The sequence below is a fragment of the Vulpes vulpes genome, chromosome 6, assembly GCF_048418805.1.
Source record: "Vulpes vulpes isolate BD-2025 chromosome 6, VulVul3, whole genome shotgun sequence".
In the NCBI taxonomy this organism is placed as follows: Eukaryota; Metazoa; Chordata; class Mammalia; order Carnivora; family Canidae; genus Vulpes; species Vulpes vulpes.
Genome location: NC_132785.1, coordinates 100,307,385 through 100,328,759, shown reverse-complemented (window position 1 = coordinate 100,328,759; position 21,375 = coordinate 100,307,385). Strand labels below are relative to the sequence as shown.

The window sequence follows — 21,375 nt, the reverse complement described above, 5'->3', positions numbered from 1 at the left end:
AACTTTAGCTTGAGAAACAGCAAGCACTAAATACATAATCACCTTCATATATAAAACAGAGGATTTAGAATTAAGGAATTACTTGTTCCCTGAAAATACAAGATTTTATTTTTCCAAACAGCTGATGCCTTCTAACATACATGTCACATTTTGTAATAGACTAGAAGTAGCAACAGTAACAATTCCCTAGATTCCATATCCAGTTGTTTTATTCAGCAATGAATTTTTCTTTCTTCATTTTAATAAGTTAAAGATTATTATCTCAATTATTATAAATGTCTATTATTGTCCATATAACAATAATTGGACAAAAATGTGGTTTTAATATGCACTAATTTAAATCATACAAAGTTTATATTTAATGTATCAAAATTATCAAAATGCTGAAGATAACTACTAGTGAAATACAAAAACAAATTAAATGGCATGGTTTCTATATTAAAATTCATATGCAAAATAAGATTTGACACCATGGAGAAATTATGTTAAATATATAGAGCTATCATTGTTATAAACAGTATCTCACTAAAATATTTAAATTTTTGCAAAAATAGCAATTTAAGGAAATCATTAAGTATATTTTAATAGGTGAATGAAGCCCTGCAACTAAAAAGAAAGTACTGTACTTCATCACTCTTCCTTCAGTTTTTTAGAACCTACCGGAGAGATTCAGCCATTCGCCTCAAGTCTTCATTTTGCTGTTTTAAACGTTCAAGCTTTGCCAGAATCTTGGACAGTTCTCGGCTAGAGTGATCAGGGTGGTCATTATCTCGTACCAAGTGACCACCTATATAAAACAGCAAGGTCCCCCAGGCAAAAAGAATGAGCATAATCCAACGCCAGGAACCAGTCCATGGCCGCATTTTCAGATTTTCAACTCACTCTCCTGGCTTCCTGGAGTTCAAAGAATTGAAAACATCATAACTCTGTTTCTAGCTAGTGCAAAAGTAGTAGCCTTCTGTTGTTTCAACACATGATGCTTCAGACAAATTGGTGTCTCTGGTAGTCCTGTAGTGAATCTTTCAAAGAGATCCTCCTGGTGGTATGAGTAGGAAGCTTTATTGTCCTGTGCTTCATGGACTCTACATGCTGTGGAAAGAGTAAGAAATATATTTAAATTATTTAGAATATGCAAAATAGCATATGCGGAGATTCATGGAGTTAAATGAAACACATTGGTGTTGAATGGTCCACAGGGTGGCAAATAACAGCCTAATAATAAGTAAAAAGCAAAAGCTTTTATGTCTACATCACCCATGTAGACCAGGGCTATACCAGATAAATTAATTAGCTCTAAGCTTGAAAGTCTTCTAAGTGCCATCATAATTCTTGTTTCTTATATCATTGTGCAATAGATAATACACAGAAATCAAAAGATTATCTTTGAGTGAACAATCAAAGCCAAACAAACATATTCAACCACATATTTTGGCCCAATGTTTCCATGATCCCAAACAGAAACATGTTCTCATTCCTAAAAGATCTTGATTTCTGGGACACCTGGGTGGCTCAGCGGCTGAGCATCTGCCTTCAGTCCAGGGCATGATCCTGGAGTCCCACATCGGCTCCCTGCATGGAACCTATCTACTTCTCCCTCTGCCTATGTCTCTGCCTCTCTGTCTTTGTGTCTTTCATGAATAAATAAATAAAATCTTTAAAAGAAAAAAATCTTGATTCCTTCTCCCTCCATCTCCCTGCTCAGCTGATATTACACTACTTAACTCTGCATGTGACAGGCAAATTGTCACTGATAAATTCTAAAAGTGACATGCATATTAACTAAGCAAAGGTTATTGCAGCCATTAAGCAGCTGGTAACCACTCCAAATATCACAAGCAAAGGTTCATTATAGATTAAACTAGATTATCCCTTCCTTGAATGTATTAAAAAATACAAACATTTGCATCCTAAGTCTCTACCAGTTATATCTTAGTCACTGCACATCTTAAGTTTCACATGCACATGCTTTCTCAGGCTTGGCTGCAGGTTTCATTTGTCACTTCATCATTAGACTTATAATTCCCTTTAGAAACAGAACAGTTTTTTCCCCCAAAGAAAAAATTGTAGGCAAACATATAACTTTAACACCATTTGAAAATTCCAGAGCTATATAAGAGAAGTCGTATCTCCCTCCAGCCACAGAGTTCCTTGTAAAAAAAGAGAAAAGATGAGAAATAGTTTTTATATTCAAGACTGAATGTGATAGGCACTTGAGCATTAATGAAGTTATTAAAAACTAAACACAAAAGTTGGGAGAAAAGTTGGAAAAGAGGCTTCAAAAATTACTACAGAGTTGCTATTTTCCTACTTTTGAACCTCAAATTTCAACTGTTTTTAAGTGGCCAAATATTCAAAGAAAAGTAAATCTCTTCAAACAAGTTTTCTATTTCCTTCCTATTCCTACACTATTTTCATCATCGTTACTGGTTTACACTAGTTAAAACATACAACAAAAGGAATTGTACTCACTGAGAATTGTTTGAAAACCAAATAGAAAAGCAATAATCAAAAAGAAAACTTGGGTGTTTTCTCTGTTTTAATAACTATGTTTAAGCCTACTGAGAACGTTATTTTTAGTGACTCCACTGTTCATTCTTGTCTCTCTCAAAATTCTTTCTCAAAATCCTGCTCCTCTAATCTCAGGTTCCCTCATCCATTCACTAAAACATAAGAATAATTAAGGACTACTCAACATCTCAGGCCAAAGATGAGTCATAAGATGTCTACTTTATTTTGCTTTAATTGGAGTTCAATTTGCCAACATATAGCATATTACCCAGTGCTCATCCTGTCAAGTGCCCTCCTCAGTGCCAGTCACCCAGTCACCCCAACCCCCAGCCCACCTCCCCTTCCATCACCCCTTGTATTCGCTTCCCAGAGTTAGGAGTCTACTTTTCATATGCAGAAACAATGCAGATATTCAGGGCTTCCTGGTTAAAAAGCAAATTAAAAAAACAAATCCACTCTTATGGACTACAGGATGGATTTAATTCAGTAAGTTAACAAAAGAAGCTACACATTAACATTTGAGTTAATAATACTGTTTGTGACAACATATGCAACAATATAAATTGCTGTTTTAACATATGCTGAACCTATAATATAGTCCAAGCTATACCAGTAAGATGTTACATTTTTAAAAAGATTTTATTTATTTATTTTAGAGAGCGAGAGAGTGCACACAAGTGAGTGGAGGGGGGTGCCATGAGGGAGAAGGAAAAAATCCCAAGCAGACTTTAGGCTGAGCACTAAGCTATGCAAGGCTTGATCTCATGATCCTGAGATCATGACCTGACCTGAAACCAAGAGCCAGATACAAATGGACTGAGTCACCCAGGTGCCCCAAGGTATTAAATGTTCTAATCTTTCCCTTCATAGCAAAAGTTAACTTAAAAAATATAACTGTGATAAACAAAAGATAGCTTTCTAACAAGAATCATTTAAATAATAAGTAATAAAAAGATGTGCTATAACATTTTATTAAAATTACAACAAAAATTATAATACTCAAAGCCAGCAAAAGTATAACTCAAATAGAAACAAAAGGCTATAGAAAAATAAATTTTGTTATACAAAATACTTTAAATTCTTATAAACTACCATCAAAAATAACCAAAATATTAAATATCAAAATATTAAATTGCTACATATTACATGAATTGCAAGAATGCATTAAAAATTATTGTAGGAGTAAAACATGGCCATTTTCTTAATTAATAGCATCAGCCTATTGTTCGAACGATGTCTGTCAAAATGTAAACTCCATGATTTTTATCCATTTTGTTCACTGATGTATCCCAAGTACTTAGAGCAGTGTTCGGCACTTGTAGGTACTAATAACATTTTTTAATAAATAAGTGAATGAATGAGTGAAGGATGTCATACATGATATATGCTAGTATGACATATGACACAATTCATGCACATCAACTTCAAGTGCATTTTATGCCCCACTTAAGAAAGCAAATCTGAATGTATAAAGTAAAGCAGTACTATACCATGAGGAAAACAGTTCAAAAATAAGTCATTTATAAGCTTTAGGCTTTACTATTGTCAACATACACCTTATAAAACACCCCCAAATAATCAAAATAAAATGGTCTAAAAGGCTATAACATCAACTTATGGTTATACCTTTCAAAATGAGAAAATAATTTCTCACTACTTTGTCTTATTTTCCTCACCTAAAAGATTCATTTTGCAAAGACAATGGGATGACTGAAGAAAGTATGTATAGATCTTGATATGAAAGCCTCTCTATTTATTTGTGAAAGAATTAGTGAAAATATTTCAAATTTTTAGTAAAAATATTTCAACATTAAGTACATGAGTGAATTTCTAACTAAAATTTATATAGTAGTATTTGCTGAGATTTCTTCCAGGAGTGGGTTGTTTCCTTTAAAGTTTTGATAAATTCATTCCTAAGATTCACATACCACCTTTCATCTGCAGAATATATATATATATACACATATTATATCATATATATAATATGTATATATACACACATATATTTGCAGAATATTAAATGTGAATAATAATGTGTATATATATATATACACACATATATTTGCAGAATATTAAATGGACTGAAATGTGTCAGACTTCCACAAATTTATTTAGTGATACTACTTTTTTTTTAAGGTAGTAGGTATTTAAATGATTCTGGGGGTGTTTACAGAGATTCTTTGGGTCATATTTGCTTAATTCTCTGAAACAAAAAAACGTATGTAATTTTTCAAAGTAATTCCTTGAATCTGAAAGCCAAAGTATATAATCAGTAAAACTGAGAGCTTTAATAAAGTTGCTGTGAGGCTGAAATGATGTTAATATATATGTTCTTACTATAATGCTTGGCATATGAGATGTACTCAATAAAAGGTAATAGTATTTTAATGCTGATAAGCTATGGAGATTAAATATATTGGTAGTAAAATAGGCAAAGCCTGTACTAGAGACTTTGTTCTGCTACGTCATAGCAAGGTAATCTCACTGAAGTTCAATTTCTTTATCTATTAAAGAGATATAATGCATACTACTTCTCCCACGGGATACTGAAGAAGCTTAGATAAAATGTGTGGGAAGCAGTTAGCATACTACTAGCAAACTGTTACTATACTACGTATATTAATGCTGGTATGTTATTTTATAGACCCATTTATAATATTTTGTTAATTTATACACCATGTATTATTATAGGCAGTTTCTAAAATGGCTACCAATGATCCCTGTGTCCTGTACTCATGCCCTGTGGAATCTATTCCTCCTGAGTGTGGGCTGGACCTAGTTGACTTGCTTCTTAAATAGAATACAGAAAAAGTGATATGATTTCACTTCTGAGATGAGGTTACAAAAGACTGATACTTCTATCTTGCTCACATGTTCTTGTTACTTTGATGCTGCCATATGAAAAGACTCATGAACTATTGGGACTTCATCAAGAAAAGAAGCTTTTGCACAGCAAAGGATACAGTCAACAAAACTAAAAGACAACCTACAGAATGGGAGAAGATATTTGCAAATGACGTATCAGATAAAGGGTTAGTTTCCAAGATCTATAAAGAACTTATTAAAGTCAACAGCAAAGAAACAATCCAATCATGAAATGGGCAAAAGACATGAACAGAAATCTCACAGAGGAAGACATAGACATGGCCAACAAGCACATGAGAAAATGCTCTGCATCACTTGCCATCAGGGAAATACAAATCAAAACCACAATGAGATACCACCTCACACCAGTGAGAATGGGGAAAATTAACAAGGCGGGAAACCACAAATGTTGGAGAGGATGTGGAGAAAAGGGAACCCTCTTGCACTGCTGGTGGGAATGTGAACTGGTGCAGCCACTCTGGAAAACTGTGTGGACTGTGTAGAGGTTCCTCAAAGAGTTAAAAAATAGATCTGCCCTACGACCCAGCAATTACATTGCTGGAGATTTACCCCAAAGACACAGATGCAATGAAACACCGGGACACCTGCACCCCGATGTTTATAGCAGCAATATCCACGATAGCCAAACTGTGGAAGGAGCCTCGGTGTCCATCGAAAGATGAATGGATAAAGAAGATGTGGTTTATGTATACAATGGAATATTACTCAGCCATTAGAAACGACAAATACCCACCATTTGCTTCAATGTGGATGGAACTGGAGGGTATTATGCTGAGTGAAATAAGTCAATCCGAGAAGGACAAACATTATATGGTCTCATTCATTTGGGGAATATAAAAAATAGTGAAAGGGAATAAAGGGGAAAGGAGAAAAATAAGTGGGAAATGTCAGAAAGGGAGACAGAACATGAAAGACTCCTAACTGTGGGAAACGAACTAGGGGTGGTGGAAGGGGAGGTGGCGGGGGGTGAGGGTGACTGGGTGGTGGGCACTGAGGTGGGCACTTGACGGGTTGAGCACTGGGTGTTATTCTATATGTTGACAAATTGAACACCAATAAAAAATAAATTTATTAAAAAAAAAAAAGACTCATGTGAAATGGAACCGAATCTGTCAACAACCATGTAATTAAGCTTAGAAATTGATTCTGTGCCAGTCAAGCCTTAATGTGACTGAAGCTTGGTCCACATTTTGATCTCAGGCTTTTGAAAGACCACAGCCAGAAGATCTAGCTAAGCCATGCCCAGATTCTTGACCAACAGATAGATAGTAACTGTCTTAAATCACTTAGTCTTAAGGTGATTTGTTATATAACAATAGATAATTAGTATACATGCCTACTTCCTACTAGGGCTGAGTGCCTGGTCTTCAGTTCATGTGTTATTCTTTCTGTCCCCAGCAAGTTGTACAAAGTCTAAGGCACAGAGCAGGCATTCAAATGCCAGACAGAATTGAATCTTAGTCATATTTTCTTATGCATCCTGCTAACATATCTTACAAATACTTTTATAAAAATTAAACTCGATTTAGAGCAAATAAGAAATTTGATAAATGCCTTTAGACTTCCAATATAGCATTAAACTAATAATTACAATCTTATTTATTTAACTAGGCTAGAAAACTTAAGTATTTAGAAAACCTGTTTTCAGAGATTGGGCAATAGCCAGACAAGACTGTGATGCCTGAGATAAGGTAAACAATCAAAGGTAAATCCTATAATCACTCCAGTTTTTTGCCTAAAATTTACTGAATACCCACACAAAAGTGGAGAACCCATGCAAAGCACAGCTTTCTTCCTGAAGTGAAAAGATAAAGTCTAAGAAGTTTAAGGGAGCGAGAATCTACAAGTTAGCATATTAAAGAGGAGGGTGCTGCCCAGTGAAAACGATCTAAAAATGTGCATAGGTGAACCTTTAGTCTTTGGCTGGATACTAAGCTCTGCGTGCATAAGATTTCATGAGGCTGCCAAAGAACAATTATCAAGAAAAGAAAAATACAAGCTAACTGAAAAGTAACTATCTCTCAGAGACTGAAGGGGAAAATCTATTAATTCCAACCAAAAACAATGAAAATGCCACAAAGAAAACTTGGTGCATTCAGTAGAAAGGCAAGAAATAAAACACCTTAGAAGTTAGGATTAAGTAAGCCCTAGAGCAGGGATCAGAAAAATTTCTCTAAAGAGCAGGATAATAAATATCATAAGTTAGTGGGACACATAATTTCTATCACATATTTTTTATTTTTGTTTCTTTACAGCCTTTTAAGAATGTAAAATCCCATTCTTCACTCAAAAGCTATACAAAAACAGGCTATGGACCAGATTTAGCTCATGAGCCAAAGTTTAATGACTCCAGCCCCAGAATTAAGATGAGGCTAACAAAAACTATAACAAAATTAAAAACAAGCTACAAAAGGATCAAGGTGATCAAAAAGTAAATTACATGCCTATCCAAACAAAACTCAACATTCTTTTGAGAAAGACAACAAAATAAACTTCACACTCTCCATCAACTAATCAAAAATATAAAGAATATTCAGACAGATCATCTTGTGATGCAGCCATCCAAGACATGGTAAACGCTAAGGACAGACTAGAATACTGAGTAATCCTAGCACTCCAGGCCCCACACTAAAATGAGGTAGCAGTTTTCCACTACTCTAAGAATTTTCAGTCTCTGACTCAGTGAAGGTAGCAGCTCACAAAAACAACAACAACAAAAAAAACCCAATTCAATCACTGAACATAATGACTCAATTCCCACTCATACATAAACAAATAGCCTCAAAAAAGAAAGGTACCCATTTCTGAGCATAAATACTATTCACCTCAGTCTTTACTACTCTGTAATTATAATGTCTGGCATGCAACAAAAATCCTGAAACACATAAAAAAAAAAAAAAAGCAAGATATGACAAACCGTTTTCAAGAGATAAAACAAACACCAGAGCCAGACCCATAAATAAACTGGATGTTAGACCTAACAGACAGAAAATTCAGAATAATTATAACCCATATATTAAATGTGGACTACACACATGAACAGATGGGAGGATTCAGCAGATAAAATACCAAATTAACAAAAAAAAGACAAGAGGACCTTCAACAGGCTTACCAGAAAACTAGATAAAAGTGAAAATTAATCAGTGAACATGATAAAAGGCTGCCAGATTATCAAAATAAAACTCAAAGAGAAAAAAAAAAGACTGGAAAAAAAGAGAAGGAACTCGAAATCTGTGAGAGGATTGATTATCAAATGATCTAACACATATATAATTGGAGTTACAGAAAGAGAGGAGAGAAAATAAGGCAAAAAATTTATTTTAAAAGATGTTAGCTGAGAATTTTCTAAAATCAATGAACAATAAATCACAAATCCAAGAAATGCAGAGAACTGGTGGAAAGGTAAATTTAAAATGTAGGTAAAGCTGCTGAAAAACAAAGAGAAAATCTTGCAGGTAGCTGGGGAAAAATTACATACTGACAAAGAATGAGAACATAATTCTTATCAGAAACAAGTCAGCCAGAAGACCACGGAGCAACATCTTTAAAGTACTGTGGGGGGTGGGGGCGGGGGCATGGAGAGATGGAAGTGGAGATAATTTTATAGCATGGTTCACAACTTATAACTAGTGAAAATATCTTTCAAGAATAGTTGTTTCTGGGGGTGGGGTGAGGCTGAAAAATACTTTGTGCCAGCAAAACTGCACTACAAAAAAAAGAGTAAATGAAGTCCTTCACGTAGGAGAAGTATGATGCCACACAGAAATTTGGATCTACACAAAGAAATAAACAGCACTGGAAGTGGTAAAATCTAAAGGAAAAATAAAAACATATTTTCCGTAACTTAATGTCTAACTCAAAAAGAGCAATAACGTGTCACTAGGTTTATGAGTCTGTAGAATATATGATTAAACACAGAAGGAGAGGAGGGAGAAAATGGAAGTACACTGTAGTAAAGTTCTTATAGTACATTAGACTGATAGCTCAAAAATGTATACTGTAAGCCCTAGAACTGCACTATCTGCTTCAATAGTCACTAGCCGTATGCAACTACTTAAACTAGAATTAAAAGTAAAAATTTGTCCTCAGTCACAATACCAACATTTCTATTGTTCAATAGCCACTTCTGCCTATGGCTACCATTATGAATGGTGCAGATACAGAACATTTCCATCATCTCATTAAGTATCAAACAATATTGCCCCAGAACAACAAATGATTTAGAAAATAAGTATAAAAATCCAATAGTGGAGATAAAATGAACAAAAATGAGAGCGTGATTCAAAATACAAAACAGAAAGGATGAACATAAGATATAGGATATAGATGACTATTCTGGGATTTCTGAGAGAGAATTTAGTATCTTGAGAAGACAGGGAAAGTTTCACAGTTGCAGTAGAAAAGGGAGTGCATCTGAGAGATGGCATGAGCAAAGGTCTTTGTCCATTATGAGGGTCATTTTTGACATACTCTCCTGTGCCACCAATAAGAAGTTTAACTTTAAATAAGTTACTGCACTCAGTGTAGCTGTTTATACATTATGCTCTATTTATTTTAAAATATATAGCATGGTTCTAATCAACATTTGTAATGGAGAACATCTGGAACAAATCTACCATGTACTTTACCTAATGCTATAAAGTACCATGATTCAATCATTTGTTCATTCAAAAAATACTTAATAAGTCCCTATCATATAAAAGACTGTCCTAGGCCCTGGAGTGGTAGCAGTGACTAAGACCATAAGAAGCTCTGCCCTCAAGAGGTAACATTCTATTGGATTCTAATTGCAAAGGGAAGTAATTCCACAGAAACAACTTCAGAAAAGCCTCTTCTTGAAGCAACTAACATACTGTGATACAGTGAGAAACTGAATATAAAACTATACCACCTAATTAATTTCCTAAAGACAGAACTAATCACTCTGTGAAAAACAACAATTGCAGTACCATTTATAACACTGTCAAATTGACTGTTCTTATTATCTAACAAATAAGAAAATGACCAATAGCCACTTCCTTTAGCATCTGACTATGTGCAAATGATGTTTCCAAGAATCACATTCAAGTGGTTTCCCTTTAATGCTATGGGCAAAAGATAAGTATATAACAATATTCTATAGAACTAAGAGTCAGAACAAAGAGTTGTTCTGCTATGAACCACTCTCATAAGAGGGTAGTCTTCTAAACTCAAAAATAATTCAGCACTTACTTAACTAATACAAGTATGTATATACTTATATACTATGCAAAGGAAAATATGGCATTATATATCAAGTATTTATGTAAAAACATGACCTCTGATGAGAAATTCCACTAGCAGGAATTTATACTAAGATGTGTTTTAACATATGAACAAAATGCATTTTTCATTATAATGTTTTTTTGCAATAGCTCCATATTGGAAAAAAACATAATTGCTGATCAATACAGTTTAATAAATTATGAATTACTTTTTCCTCCCAAAACTGTGTTTTTCTGCGACTCAGAACCAAAAAGAAAATCAGCAACCTAAAACAAACCCATAAGACAGAGATGATGAAAGCAGACAAGGAAACTAAAACAATTACTAAAAATATACACTACGATTTAAATTTAAAAGTCAATACACTAAAAAAAGAAAAGCTATAACAAAAAATAATTTCTGTAAGTAAAAGTATGTAAAAGTCTTAAAAATTCTCTGGAAAGGATTAAAGAGCAGATTAGATACTACAGAGGAAAAGTTCAATGGGCTTGAAGACAAAGTAATAAAAAAATACCCTCATCATAGGAAAAAGAAACTTTATAACTACAGTGAGAAATGCTAACTAGACTGATTGTGGTAGTCATTTCACAATATATACAAATATCAAATCAAGATGTTACACACCTGAAACTAGTATGTTATATGTCAATTAAAAAAAAATCCAGAGAAAAATATCCAGGAAAAAAATCTGAAAGATTTGATAGAAAAGAAAATTTTAAAGCAGCTACTTTATAGCACTTATATTTAGATATTATGATATTTTATAGCTTTTCCCACAGGGTATCACCATATAGTATCCATCATCATGAACCGAAAATTGTTCATGTATTGATAAGACTCAAATAAAAGCTATCCATCATCGTTAGCAAGAAAGCAATTTACATCATTAGCCTCAGGGCCAGTTAGAATATACCAGCATTTCCCAATCTTGAAATTCAGCTTGAAAAAGGACTTCTCAGAATGAAACCTGTCATCAAACTTTAATATACACTAAAAATAAGCCTAGTCATAAGTAAACACAGAATTTGTAACATATTTTAAAATATAAATAAAATCATAATTTAGAGGGGAAAAATAGTCATGGAAAAATACATACATGGCAAAAACAATTTCAGGGGCTTCTTAAAAAAAAGTACAAGCTAGTGGGCAATGGAACAACATCTTTTAAAATTGCTGAAATTAAAAAAAAATGGCAAAATTACACTTGGCTATCCAGTGAAAATATTTTCAAAAATAAAAGCAGTTTTCTGTGAACTTAAGTCTTCACTTAACTTGGTAAATACCAAAAAGTAAGGCTGTTGTGTCATAAGGAAAATGTATGTTTATTTAAAAAAAATGCCACACCCAGCAAAACTTTAAATTTTTTTAATGAAATATGATCTATTCTTTTTTTTCATAATTGTTGTTTCGGTCTTATATCTAAAAATTCAATCCCAAATCTAAGATCACATGTATTTTCTCCTATTTTTTCCTAAACAAGTTTTAGGACTCAAAGTTAAAACTACGCTTAACCAAAGAATGCCACTCCTAGGTATCAACCCAAGAGAAATGAAAGCTTATGTTCTCCAAAAATCGATACTCAAATGTTTATAGCAGCTTTACATATATATAATAGGCAAAACTGGGGAAAAAACTGATTGGCCTTTAACAGATGAATGAATTTAACTCTGATATGTCAAAAACTAAGGAATACTGCTCAGTAATAAAAAGGAACGAGCTACTGACCCACTCAATGAAATGGATGAAATTTTAATATATTTTACTACATGAAGGAAGCCAGAATCAAAATTTGCACATTGTGTTATTCATTTATTTAACATTATTGAAGATGGAAAACTAGGATGAAAAATGGATTAGCAGTAGCCAAGGACTAGAAATGCAAGGAGAGGCAGATTACCAAGAGGCTGCAGGGGAAATTTTACAGTGATGAAACAATTCTAAATGGTACTGAAGAAGGGCATATCATCTCTATGGTATTCACTCACAAATCTGTAACTCCATCCTAATAATGAGAAAAATACCAGACAAACAGGAACTGACCCAAACATACTCTTCAAAACTATTAAGGTCATAAAAAAAAGGAAATAACTAAGAAATTGCCAAAGATATGAGAAGGCCAAGGAGACATAATGACTATATGCAACATGGTATCCTGGATTTGGATCTTAGAAGAGAAAGGGACACTGAGGAAAAACTGGTGAAATCCAATATGATCTGTAGTTTGGTTAATAACACTGTACCACTGCTAACTTATTAATTTTGACAAATTACCACAGCTATATAAGTGGGAAACTTGGCCAAGAGTATTGGAAACTCTCTGTACATTCTTTGCAAATTTTCTGTAATTCCAAAACTATTCCAAAATAAAAAAGGTTTTTTTAAGGTTTTTTTTTTTTTTTTTAAGGCAAAATAAGTACATTTTGTTTTCTGAAAGGAAAATAAAAGCTGAAAGAACTTGTTGGCAGCAGATACCACTCACTACAAGATATATGTAAAAGGATAAAAAAAAAAAGATATATGTAAAAGGATGCTTTTCTGGCTGACTGTAGGTGGAAAAGTGAATATAAACAATGGACTTAAACAGACATATTAAATATATGGTAAGTATAAATGAAATATCATTTTAATTTCTTCTAAAACAGATTTGATTCTTTAAAACTAATGATAAAGCATTATGAGACATATAACAATGTCATAAAGTGTATGCCAATGATAATGAAGGATGACAGGCAGAAAAATGAAAGATTGTTTTAAAGCTTCTACATTATTCTTCAAGAGGTATGAGAGTACTACAAAGTTTGGTGAAATAGGTAAAAGATTCAAAATATAAACTCTATCAATGAACTATCAAACAGATAAGCAATAGAAAAAAAAATCAATGAGACCAAAAACAAGCCCCTTGAAAAGACCTATAAAATTGATATTTTAGCTGAACTAATCAGGAGCGGGGGGCAATAAGACATAAGTTGCCAATATTAGGAATGAAAAAGAGAGCATCTGGGTGCTGAGGTGGCTCAGTTGGTTAAGTGTCTGCCTTCACCTCAGGTCATGATTCCAGAGTCCTGGGATTAAGCCCACTTTTCCCTCTTCCTCCTCTCCCTCCTGCTCTTGCTCTCTCTCTCTTGCTCTAACAAATAAAATCTTTAGAAGGGGGGGGGGGGGGTATCACTACAGATGCTACAAAAAGATAAGGGAATATTGTAAACAACTTTGTGTCAACAAATACAAAGCCAGACCTGAAACTGGCAAATTTCTTAAAAGAAACAACCAAAGCTCAATCAAGAAGAAAGAGACATTCTGAATAGCTGTATAGCCTCATGACTATTAAAGATTCAAATTCATATTTATAAATCTTTCCATGACAAAAACTCCAGGCCCATATGGCTGTATGTGTGTATTCTATGAAATATATTTATAGAAAATGTAACAACAATTTTAAATAAATTTTTCTAGAAAAGAAAAAAGAAAAAAAAGTCTGACAGACCCATGAAATGCTAAATATATATTTGCCATATAACTCAACCATTCCATTCTTAAGTATTTACAAGAGAAACGAAGACATATGGTCATACAAAGACATACAAGAATGTTCACAGCTGCTTTATTTGTAAGTGCCAAAATTTTGAAAAAATCCAAGTATTACCAACACATGACTGGATGAACAAATTGTGATATATTCATATAATAGGATATTATTCAAGAGTAAAAAGGAGAAAACTATTAATATATACAACATGGATGAATCTCAACAATATGCATGGCTAAAGATAGTAGAGACAAAAAATACACATTAATATGACAGTCTAGAACAAACAAACACATAGTGCCACAGAGCAATCAGGTGACTAAAACAGGGAATGTTAGTTACAAGAAGGTATATATTTGAGAAAAACCATCTATCTGTATACTTAATATGAGTACATTTTATTGATGTAAATTATGCTTCAATGCAGCTGAAAAACATTTTAAGAGAAAGTTTAAACTACCTCCATTTTGTGAATGTAATTGAGAATTTCAATAATTGAAGGCTGCTAATTCATTAAATGGCTAAATTATGTGCTCGCATCTTGAGTTTCAATGAAAGAGGTTTTTTTTAGCAAAATCACTGTACATTCTTTTAATGAAAACTTTTCAAAGGTAATTATTCTATAAATATAATCAACTTCAATCCAAATGGTAATGTGAAAATTGTATTTTGTACATATCTCAAAAAACAGTAAGAATCAACTCAAATAACTAGTAATATAATTAACAAACCAAAAACTGTGTTGAATTTTACTAGTCTAACCTTTTCTTAGAACAAAAGAAATAATCACAAATATTCAAATAATAATGATTCCCTAAATTATAATAAATATATACTATTTATTATTATAGTAAAATTTGTATTTCAGAGAGTTATTATCTTTAGAAGAATTTACTTTTCTAACTGGAAAGAGTAAAAACCAAATTATTATTAAAGACTGCTTCTTGAAGTAACTCATTGTAATGAAATGAAAAATTCAACAGAAATATAAAATCATAGAGGTTAAATATAACTATTACATTTTAAAGGCATCAGGTTGATAAAGGGAAACAAAACTTTTAGAGAAAAGCTAATTATCAATTATAATGTACAAATATTTTGGTGGGGGCACCTGGGTGGCTCACTTGGTTAAGCATCTGCCTTTGGTTCAGGTCATGATCCCAGGGTCCTGGGACTGAGCCCTGCATCAGGCTGCCTGCTCAACTGGAAGTCTGCTTTTCCCTCTCTCTCTCTGCCTCTAGCTCTCCAACCCTGTGCCTGCTTCAAGCTCTCTCTCACTCTCTTATGCACTCTCTCTGTCTCAAATAAATAAATAAATAAAATCTTGAATTAAAAAAAGTACAAATATTTTAAAAGCCCTGTACATAAGAAATTCAGTTTGTGATTAACATACACCCAAGACTTTAAATATCTTCCCATTTGATCTAAATTCATTTTCAAATTAAGTACTGTTATATAATTTATTTAAAACACTTCTTACTGGGCAGCCCAGGTGGCTCAGCGGTTTAGCGCCACCTTCAGCCCAGGGTGTGATCCTGGAGACCCGGGATCAAGTCCCATATCGGGCTCCCTCATGGAGCCTGCTTCTCCCTCTGCCTGTGTCTCTGTCTCTCTCTCTCTTTCTCTCTCTCTCTCTCATGAATAAATAAAATCTTTAAAAAAAATATTTCTTACTGTCCAGTCTCCATAAATGGAAAAAATGAAGTTTATAAAATTATGTTTATTAATTTAAGAAAGTATAAAAAAAACAAATTAAAATGGTATCATAAATTAAAATGGCCTTTTAATGCTAGTTGAAATCAACTTTATTTATATAAAAGCACTAAGTAACCAACTAAACTGAAATATAGAATAAAGGCAGGGAGGAAGAAAGTAAAAAGAGGGAGTCAAGAAGGCAGGGGAGGAGGAGGGGGAAGATAGGAGAGGACAGAAAAGGAAATTTTCATATAGCCCTTACCAAGACTATAAAATTCAATTTTCATTCATTACTTACAGAGTCATCTATCATACTTTCACACTGTTTATCAGTAAGGTCACAGTATATGCACATATGAATTTAAAATGCTATGCATCCTGAATGCATAAGCACAAAATACTCTATTTAAATTCACCAAAACCAGCCAATATCTTAGAAATTAATCTTCCTCATTATGAAGAGCAAACAAATAATCACATTTATGAGGTTTCTATCAGGAGTATCTCACTCACCTTAACTCAAGATAACACATCAAGCTGTGTTTACTGATGCAATTAATTTGTACCATTCAAATGGGTCCAGAAATCTAGCCTTGGCATCAGTACCTTTGGCCCTGAATAGATTAAAACTGGTAAAAAGTGGTAGTACTAAAAAAAATTCAAATGAAATGTATACCCTTACCATTTTATCTGATTATCCAGTATTACATAATATATACTTGACTGGCAGCACGATAGGGTAGAAACAGCAACTATTTCAAATTAATGACTGGCTATAAATATATGGGAAGTTACCCAACTATAAAATGAGAATAACAGTATATCCTCACATAATTGTAAAGATTACATGAAATAGTAGATGTAATGATTTGTAAACTGTAATGCAATTTGTAAATATCAGTTACTACTCTTTTTCCCTTGGTCATTAGAAAGTAAGTATACTAGCCTTCTGCCAAGTTCTTACCTATCATGGCACCTTCATTCTTCCTGTTCCTTCTACTTGAAATGCAATTCCTTTAGCTAAGTCTTATAATTCAGCTCTCTAATTGAGTTAAATGTCACCTCTTTTCAGAGACAGTTCCCAACAAACTGTATCAATTATGACATATTAGGATACAAGTTAGAGAAAATCTAACTCAAAATTGCTTTAAAAATAAGGAAATTTTAATTTCTCAGTAGACAAAAAGTTAGTTTATTTAATCACTTCAAAAATCTACTTTTATCTTTCTATTCTACCCTGTTGGCCGGTCAGCTTCTGTCCTCTGGCTACTATTCTTCATGAACAAGTTGGTTGCCTCAATCCCAGCCACAGGTAATTACAGTACATTACCAAAGACCAATTGGTAATCTCCTTCAGTCCATCTCATTTTAAGAAAGAACAGGGACTTAGAGCACAGTGCCTAAAACAGAGCAAGCCCTTTAGGAGTATTTGTTGAATGAAAAACTGAATGCATGAATATTACCCAAATGTGCATATATTTAATACCTACAGTTAAAATTCTAGGGAAAATAAAATTAAAATCAAGCCTTAGAAGAATTAAAAGATTCAAAGTCATTTTCATATGTTTATTCATTTATTTTTACATGCAGGAAATGTTAAAACTAGATGCTCAGAAGGAAATATATCCAAAATTAATTTCAAACCAAAGACTTGAGACACCTGGGTGCTCAGCAGTTGAGTGTCTGCCTTTGGCTCAGGGCATGATGAGTCCCACATCAGGTTCCCTGCATGGAGCCTGCTTCTCTCTCTGCCTATGTCTCTGCCTCTTTGTGTCTCTCATAAATGAATAGATAAAATCTTAAAAAACAAAAACAAAAAACAAAGACTTGCACTCAATTCAACTCAGGATAAGCTGAAGAGTCTAGAAGACAAAATAATGAAAAATAATGAAGCTGAACAAGAGAATTACGCAACATAAGAACAGACTTAGGGAACTCAGTAACTACATCAAAAACAATAACATGTGTATTATAAGAGTCCCAGAAGAAAGAAGAGAAAAGGGGGCCAAAAATTTATTTCAAGAAATAATAGCAGAAAACTTCCCTAATCTAGGGAAGGAGATAGACATGCAGATCAAGAGGTACAGAGAACTTCCATCAAAAATCAACAAAAGTATGCCAACACCAAGACATATTATAATTAAACTTGCAAAATATAGTGATAAAGAAAAAACAATAACTAAAGGAGTTCATGACCACTAAACCAGCCCTGCAAGAAGTATTAAAGAGAACTCTTTGAGTGGAAAGAAGAGACCAAAAGACTAAAAGACAAGAAAGGGTCAGAGACAAATCTCCAGAAACAACAACAAAACAAATAATAAAATGACAGTAAATACATATCTTTGGGGGTGCCTGGGTGGCTCAGTCGGTTAAATGTCCAACTTTTGATTTTGGCTTAGGTCATGATTTGAAGGTCATGAGATTGAGCCCCATGTTGGACTCTGTGCTCAACGCAGAGATTGAGATTCTCTCTCTCCTTCTCCCCCTGCCTTCCCCCACCCCCCAACTCACACTCTCTAAATAAATATCTTTAAAAAAATTAATTACTTTGAATGTAAATGGAGTAATGCTCCAATCAAAAGACACAGATGTCAGAACGCATAAAAAAGCGAGGCCCATCTATATGCTGCCTACAAGAGACTCATTTTAGACTTAAAGACACTTGGAGATTGAAAGTGAGAAAGTAGAAAAACATTTACCACATTAATGGATGCCAAAAGAAAGTCAGAGTAGCAATACTTAGATCAGACAAACTAGACTTTTTTATTCTTGTGTTATTTTTATCCTGCTTTGATATCGGGGAAGTACTGGCCTTATGAATGATTTTGAATGTGTTCCCTATATTCCATTACTTGTAAGAATTTAACAAAGATTGTCATTATTATATTTTTAAATATCTGGTAGAATTCACCAATGAAACCATGTGGTCTTGGACTTTTCCATGCTGGGAGATTTCTGATTCCTAATTCAACTTGCATTCTTATTACTGGTCTAAGATTTCCTATTTCTTGGATTCAAGATTGATGATTAGATTGTGGTAACATGCATTTTTAGAAATTATCTGGGTTTTTTTTTTCTAAGTTATTTGTTAGTTTATTCTGTTATCACACCATGTATTTCTTCTAAGTTATTTGTTACTTTATACTGTTATCACACGATGTATTTCTGGGGTTATCCATTGTATTATTTTCTCTTCCATTTCTCATTTTGGTTTATGACTCTTCTTTTTTTTTTTCTTTTTTTTTTTAAGATTTTATTTATTTATTCATGAGAGACACACAGAGAGAAGCAGAGACATAGGCAGAGGGCGGAGAACCAGGCTCCATGCACAGAGCCTGATATAGAACTCGATCCCGGGACTCCAGGATCATGCCCTGAGTTAAAGAAGACTCTCAACCGCTGAACCACCCAGGCATCCCTTCTCTTTTTTTTTCTTAATGTACATAATGCAATGCCAATTTTGTTTACATTTTTTTGAAAAAAAAAATCATTACCTTCAATGTTCTGTTACTGTTTATTCTGGTTATATATATTTTTTTCTTTGTCATTTCCTTCCTCTACTAAATTTCAGCTAAGTTTCTTCTTTTTCTGGTTTCTTGTGGTATACTGTTTATTTGAACTTTCTCAATACAAAGATTTATAGCATAAATTTCACTCTAACTTCTGCTTTTGCTGCAACCCATAGGTTTTGGAATATTGTGTTTTCTTTTTCTTTTGTTTTGAGACATATTTTGATTTTCTGTTTGATTTCTTATTTGGCCCACTGTGCAATCGTGTGCTAACACTTACATATTAAATATTTAACATTCATATTTTAGATTTTCCAGCTTTCTTTTATTGTTGATCTTTAGGTTTGTATCATTGTGGCTGGAAAATATACTTGGTATGATTTCAGTCTTCTTAAACTTGTAATATTTGTTATGTCTCTTTTTATGTGATTTAACCAGGGAATTCTGTATGTATTTGAGGAAAATATGTATTCTATTTTTCTTGGATGGAATGTTTTATATATATCTTTTAGAACCATGTATTCTGAAGTATGCTTGAAGTAAAAAAAGTTCTTGTTGAAAAAAGTTTAACTGAGGATGCTTATTTAAAATAAAGTGTATCAGAGTGAAAGTTGGGGACTGGATGGGTAAAATAGATAAATGGGATTAAGAGTACACTTATCATAATGAATAGTGAGTAATGATGTATATAGTTCTACAGAACTGTTGAATCACTGTGTTGTACACCTGAAGCTAATATAACAATATATTTTAACTATACTGGAATTAAAATGTAAAACTTAAAAAAAAACATCACATTTAATAGCTAATAAGGGTAGACAGATGTATTGAAAAATTCCAAGTCATACAGAATACAATCTTTCTAGAGAACTCTTTCTAAAGAACAGAGATTAAAATTTTGGTTTAAACAGATTTAAAACTGTTTCTAAAGAACAAAAGAGATTCAAAAGTATAATAAACATTTTTTGCTACAGAAAATTTTAGTGGGATATATTTAAAACAACACACATATTTTAATCTTCATATAAGAGGCATGAAAGCCACTTAAAGGCTAATCTTTGCTACTGCATGTATGGAGAATATTAGGATGATATTATTGGCTAATAATTCACTAATATTTGAGCAGATGAGTGACAGGAAATTTATATATCCTAAAAAAAGAGAAGTTTAAATAAGTTAATGGGACAACCATTGGTGAAATATTATGGCTTAGTTTTGTTTTTGTTTTAAATTGGTTTTTTTTTTTTTTTTAGATTTTTTTTTTTTTTTAACTCATGAGAGACATAGAGAGAAAGAGAGGCAGAGACACAGGCAGAGGGAGAAGCAGGCTCCAGGCAGGGAACCCGACGTGGGACCCGATCCGGGGTCTCCAGGATCAGGCCCTGGGCTGAAGGCGGCACTAAACCGCTGAGCCACCTGGGCTGCCCTATGGCTTAGTTTAATGAAGAAAAATATACACAATAAAATATTAGGTGAAAATGCAGGATGCAGAAGGATTTGATGTTGATAAGCAGGTAGTATGATGCCTTGAAAACTGTAAGCTCTAAGGTCAGACAGAACTGGGTCTAAAAGCTGGCAATACCAAAATAAAATTGGGCCAGCAAAGAATTAAGCAGAACATCTTACTTTCCCAGAGCCTGAATTTTTTTAGCCTTGAAATGACTATAATAATTCCTACCATATGGGCCTATCATTCTAAGTGTAATGATGATATAGCTACATTTATATAGTGCTTCCTGAATGCAAGGTACTTTTCTCAATACTTCACAATTGTAATACCATTTAAGCTTCTCAACAACCTCTTAAATGTTAGTACTATTATCCCCATTTTACAATGTAGGAAATTAAGACACATTGAGATTAAATAACTTTCCAAGGTTGTAAAGCCACTAAGTGCCAGAACCAAAATTAATGTTAACTATTTTTTTTTGTTACTGTTATTAAGAATAGCAGGCTGACTTTAAGAATTACAAGGGAAGCTAGAAAATCTCATTCCACACATACTTT

The 21,375-nt window shown here is 33.3% G+C and overlaps 1 protein-coding gene across 27 annotated transcripts in view; it reads right to left on the bottom strand.

Annotated features, from left to right (window-relative positions):
• FUT8 (fucosyltransferase 8) overlaps positions 1 to 21,375 on the bottom strand; it is a 298,682-nt gene that overhangs the window by 146,251 nt on the left and 131,056 nt on the right. For all 27 annotated transcript variants that reach the window (XM_026008400.2, XM_026008394.2, XM_072761721.1 and 24 more), the window contains one exon: positions 661 to 1,089. In XM_026008400.2, the coding sequence (XP_025864185.2) occupies positions 661 to 863 (203 nt within the window). In that variant the 5' untranslated portion in view covers positions 864 to 1,089. The remainder of the gene's footprint in view (positions 1 to 660; positions 1,090 to 21,375) is intronic.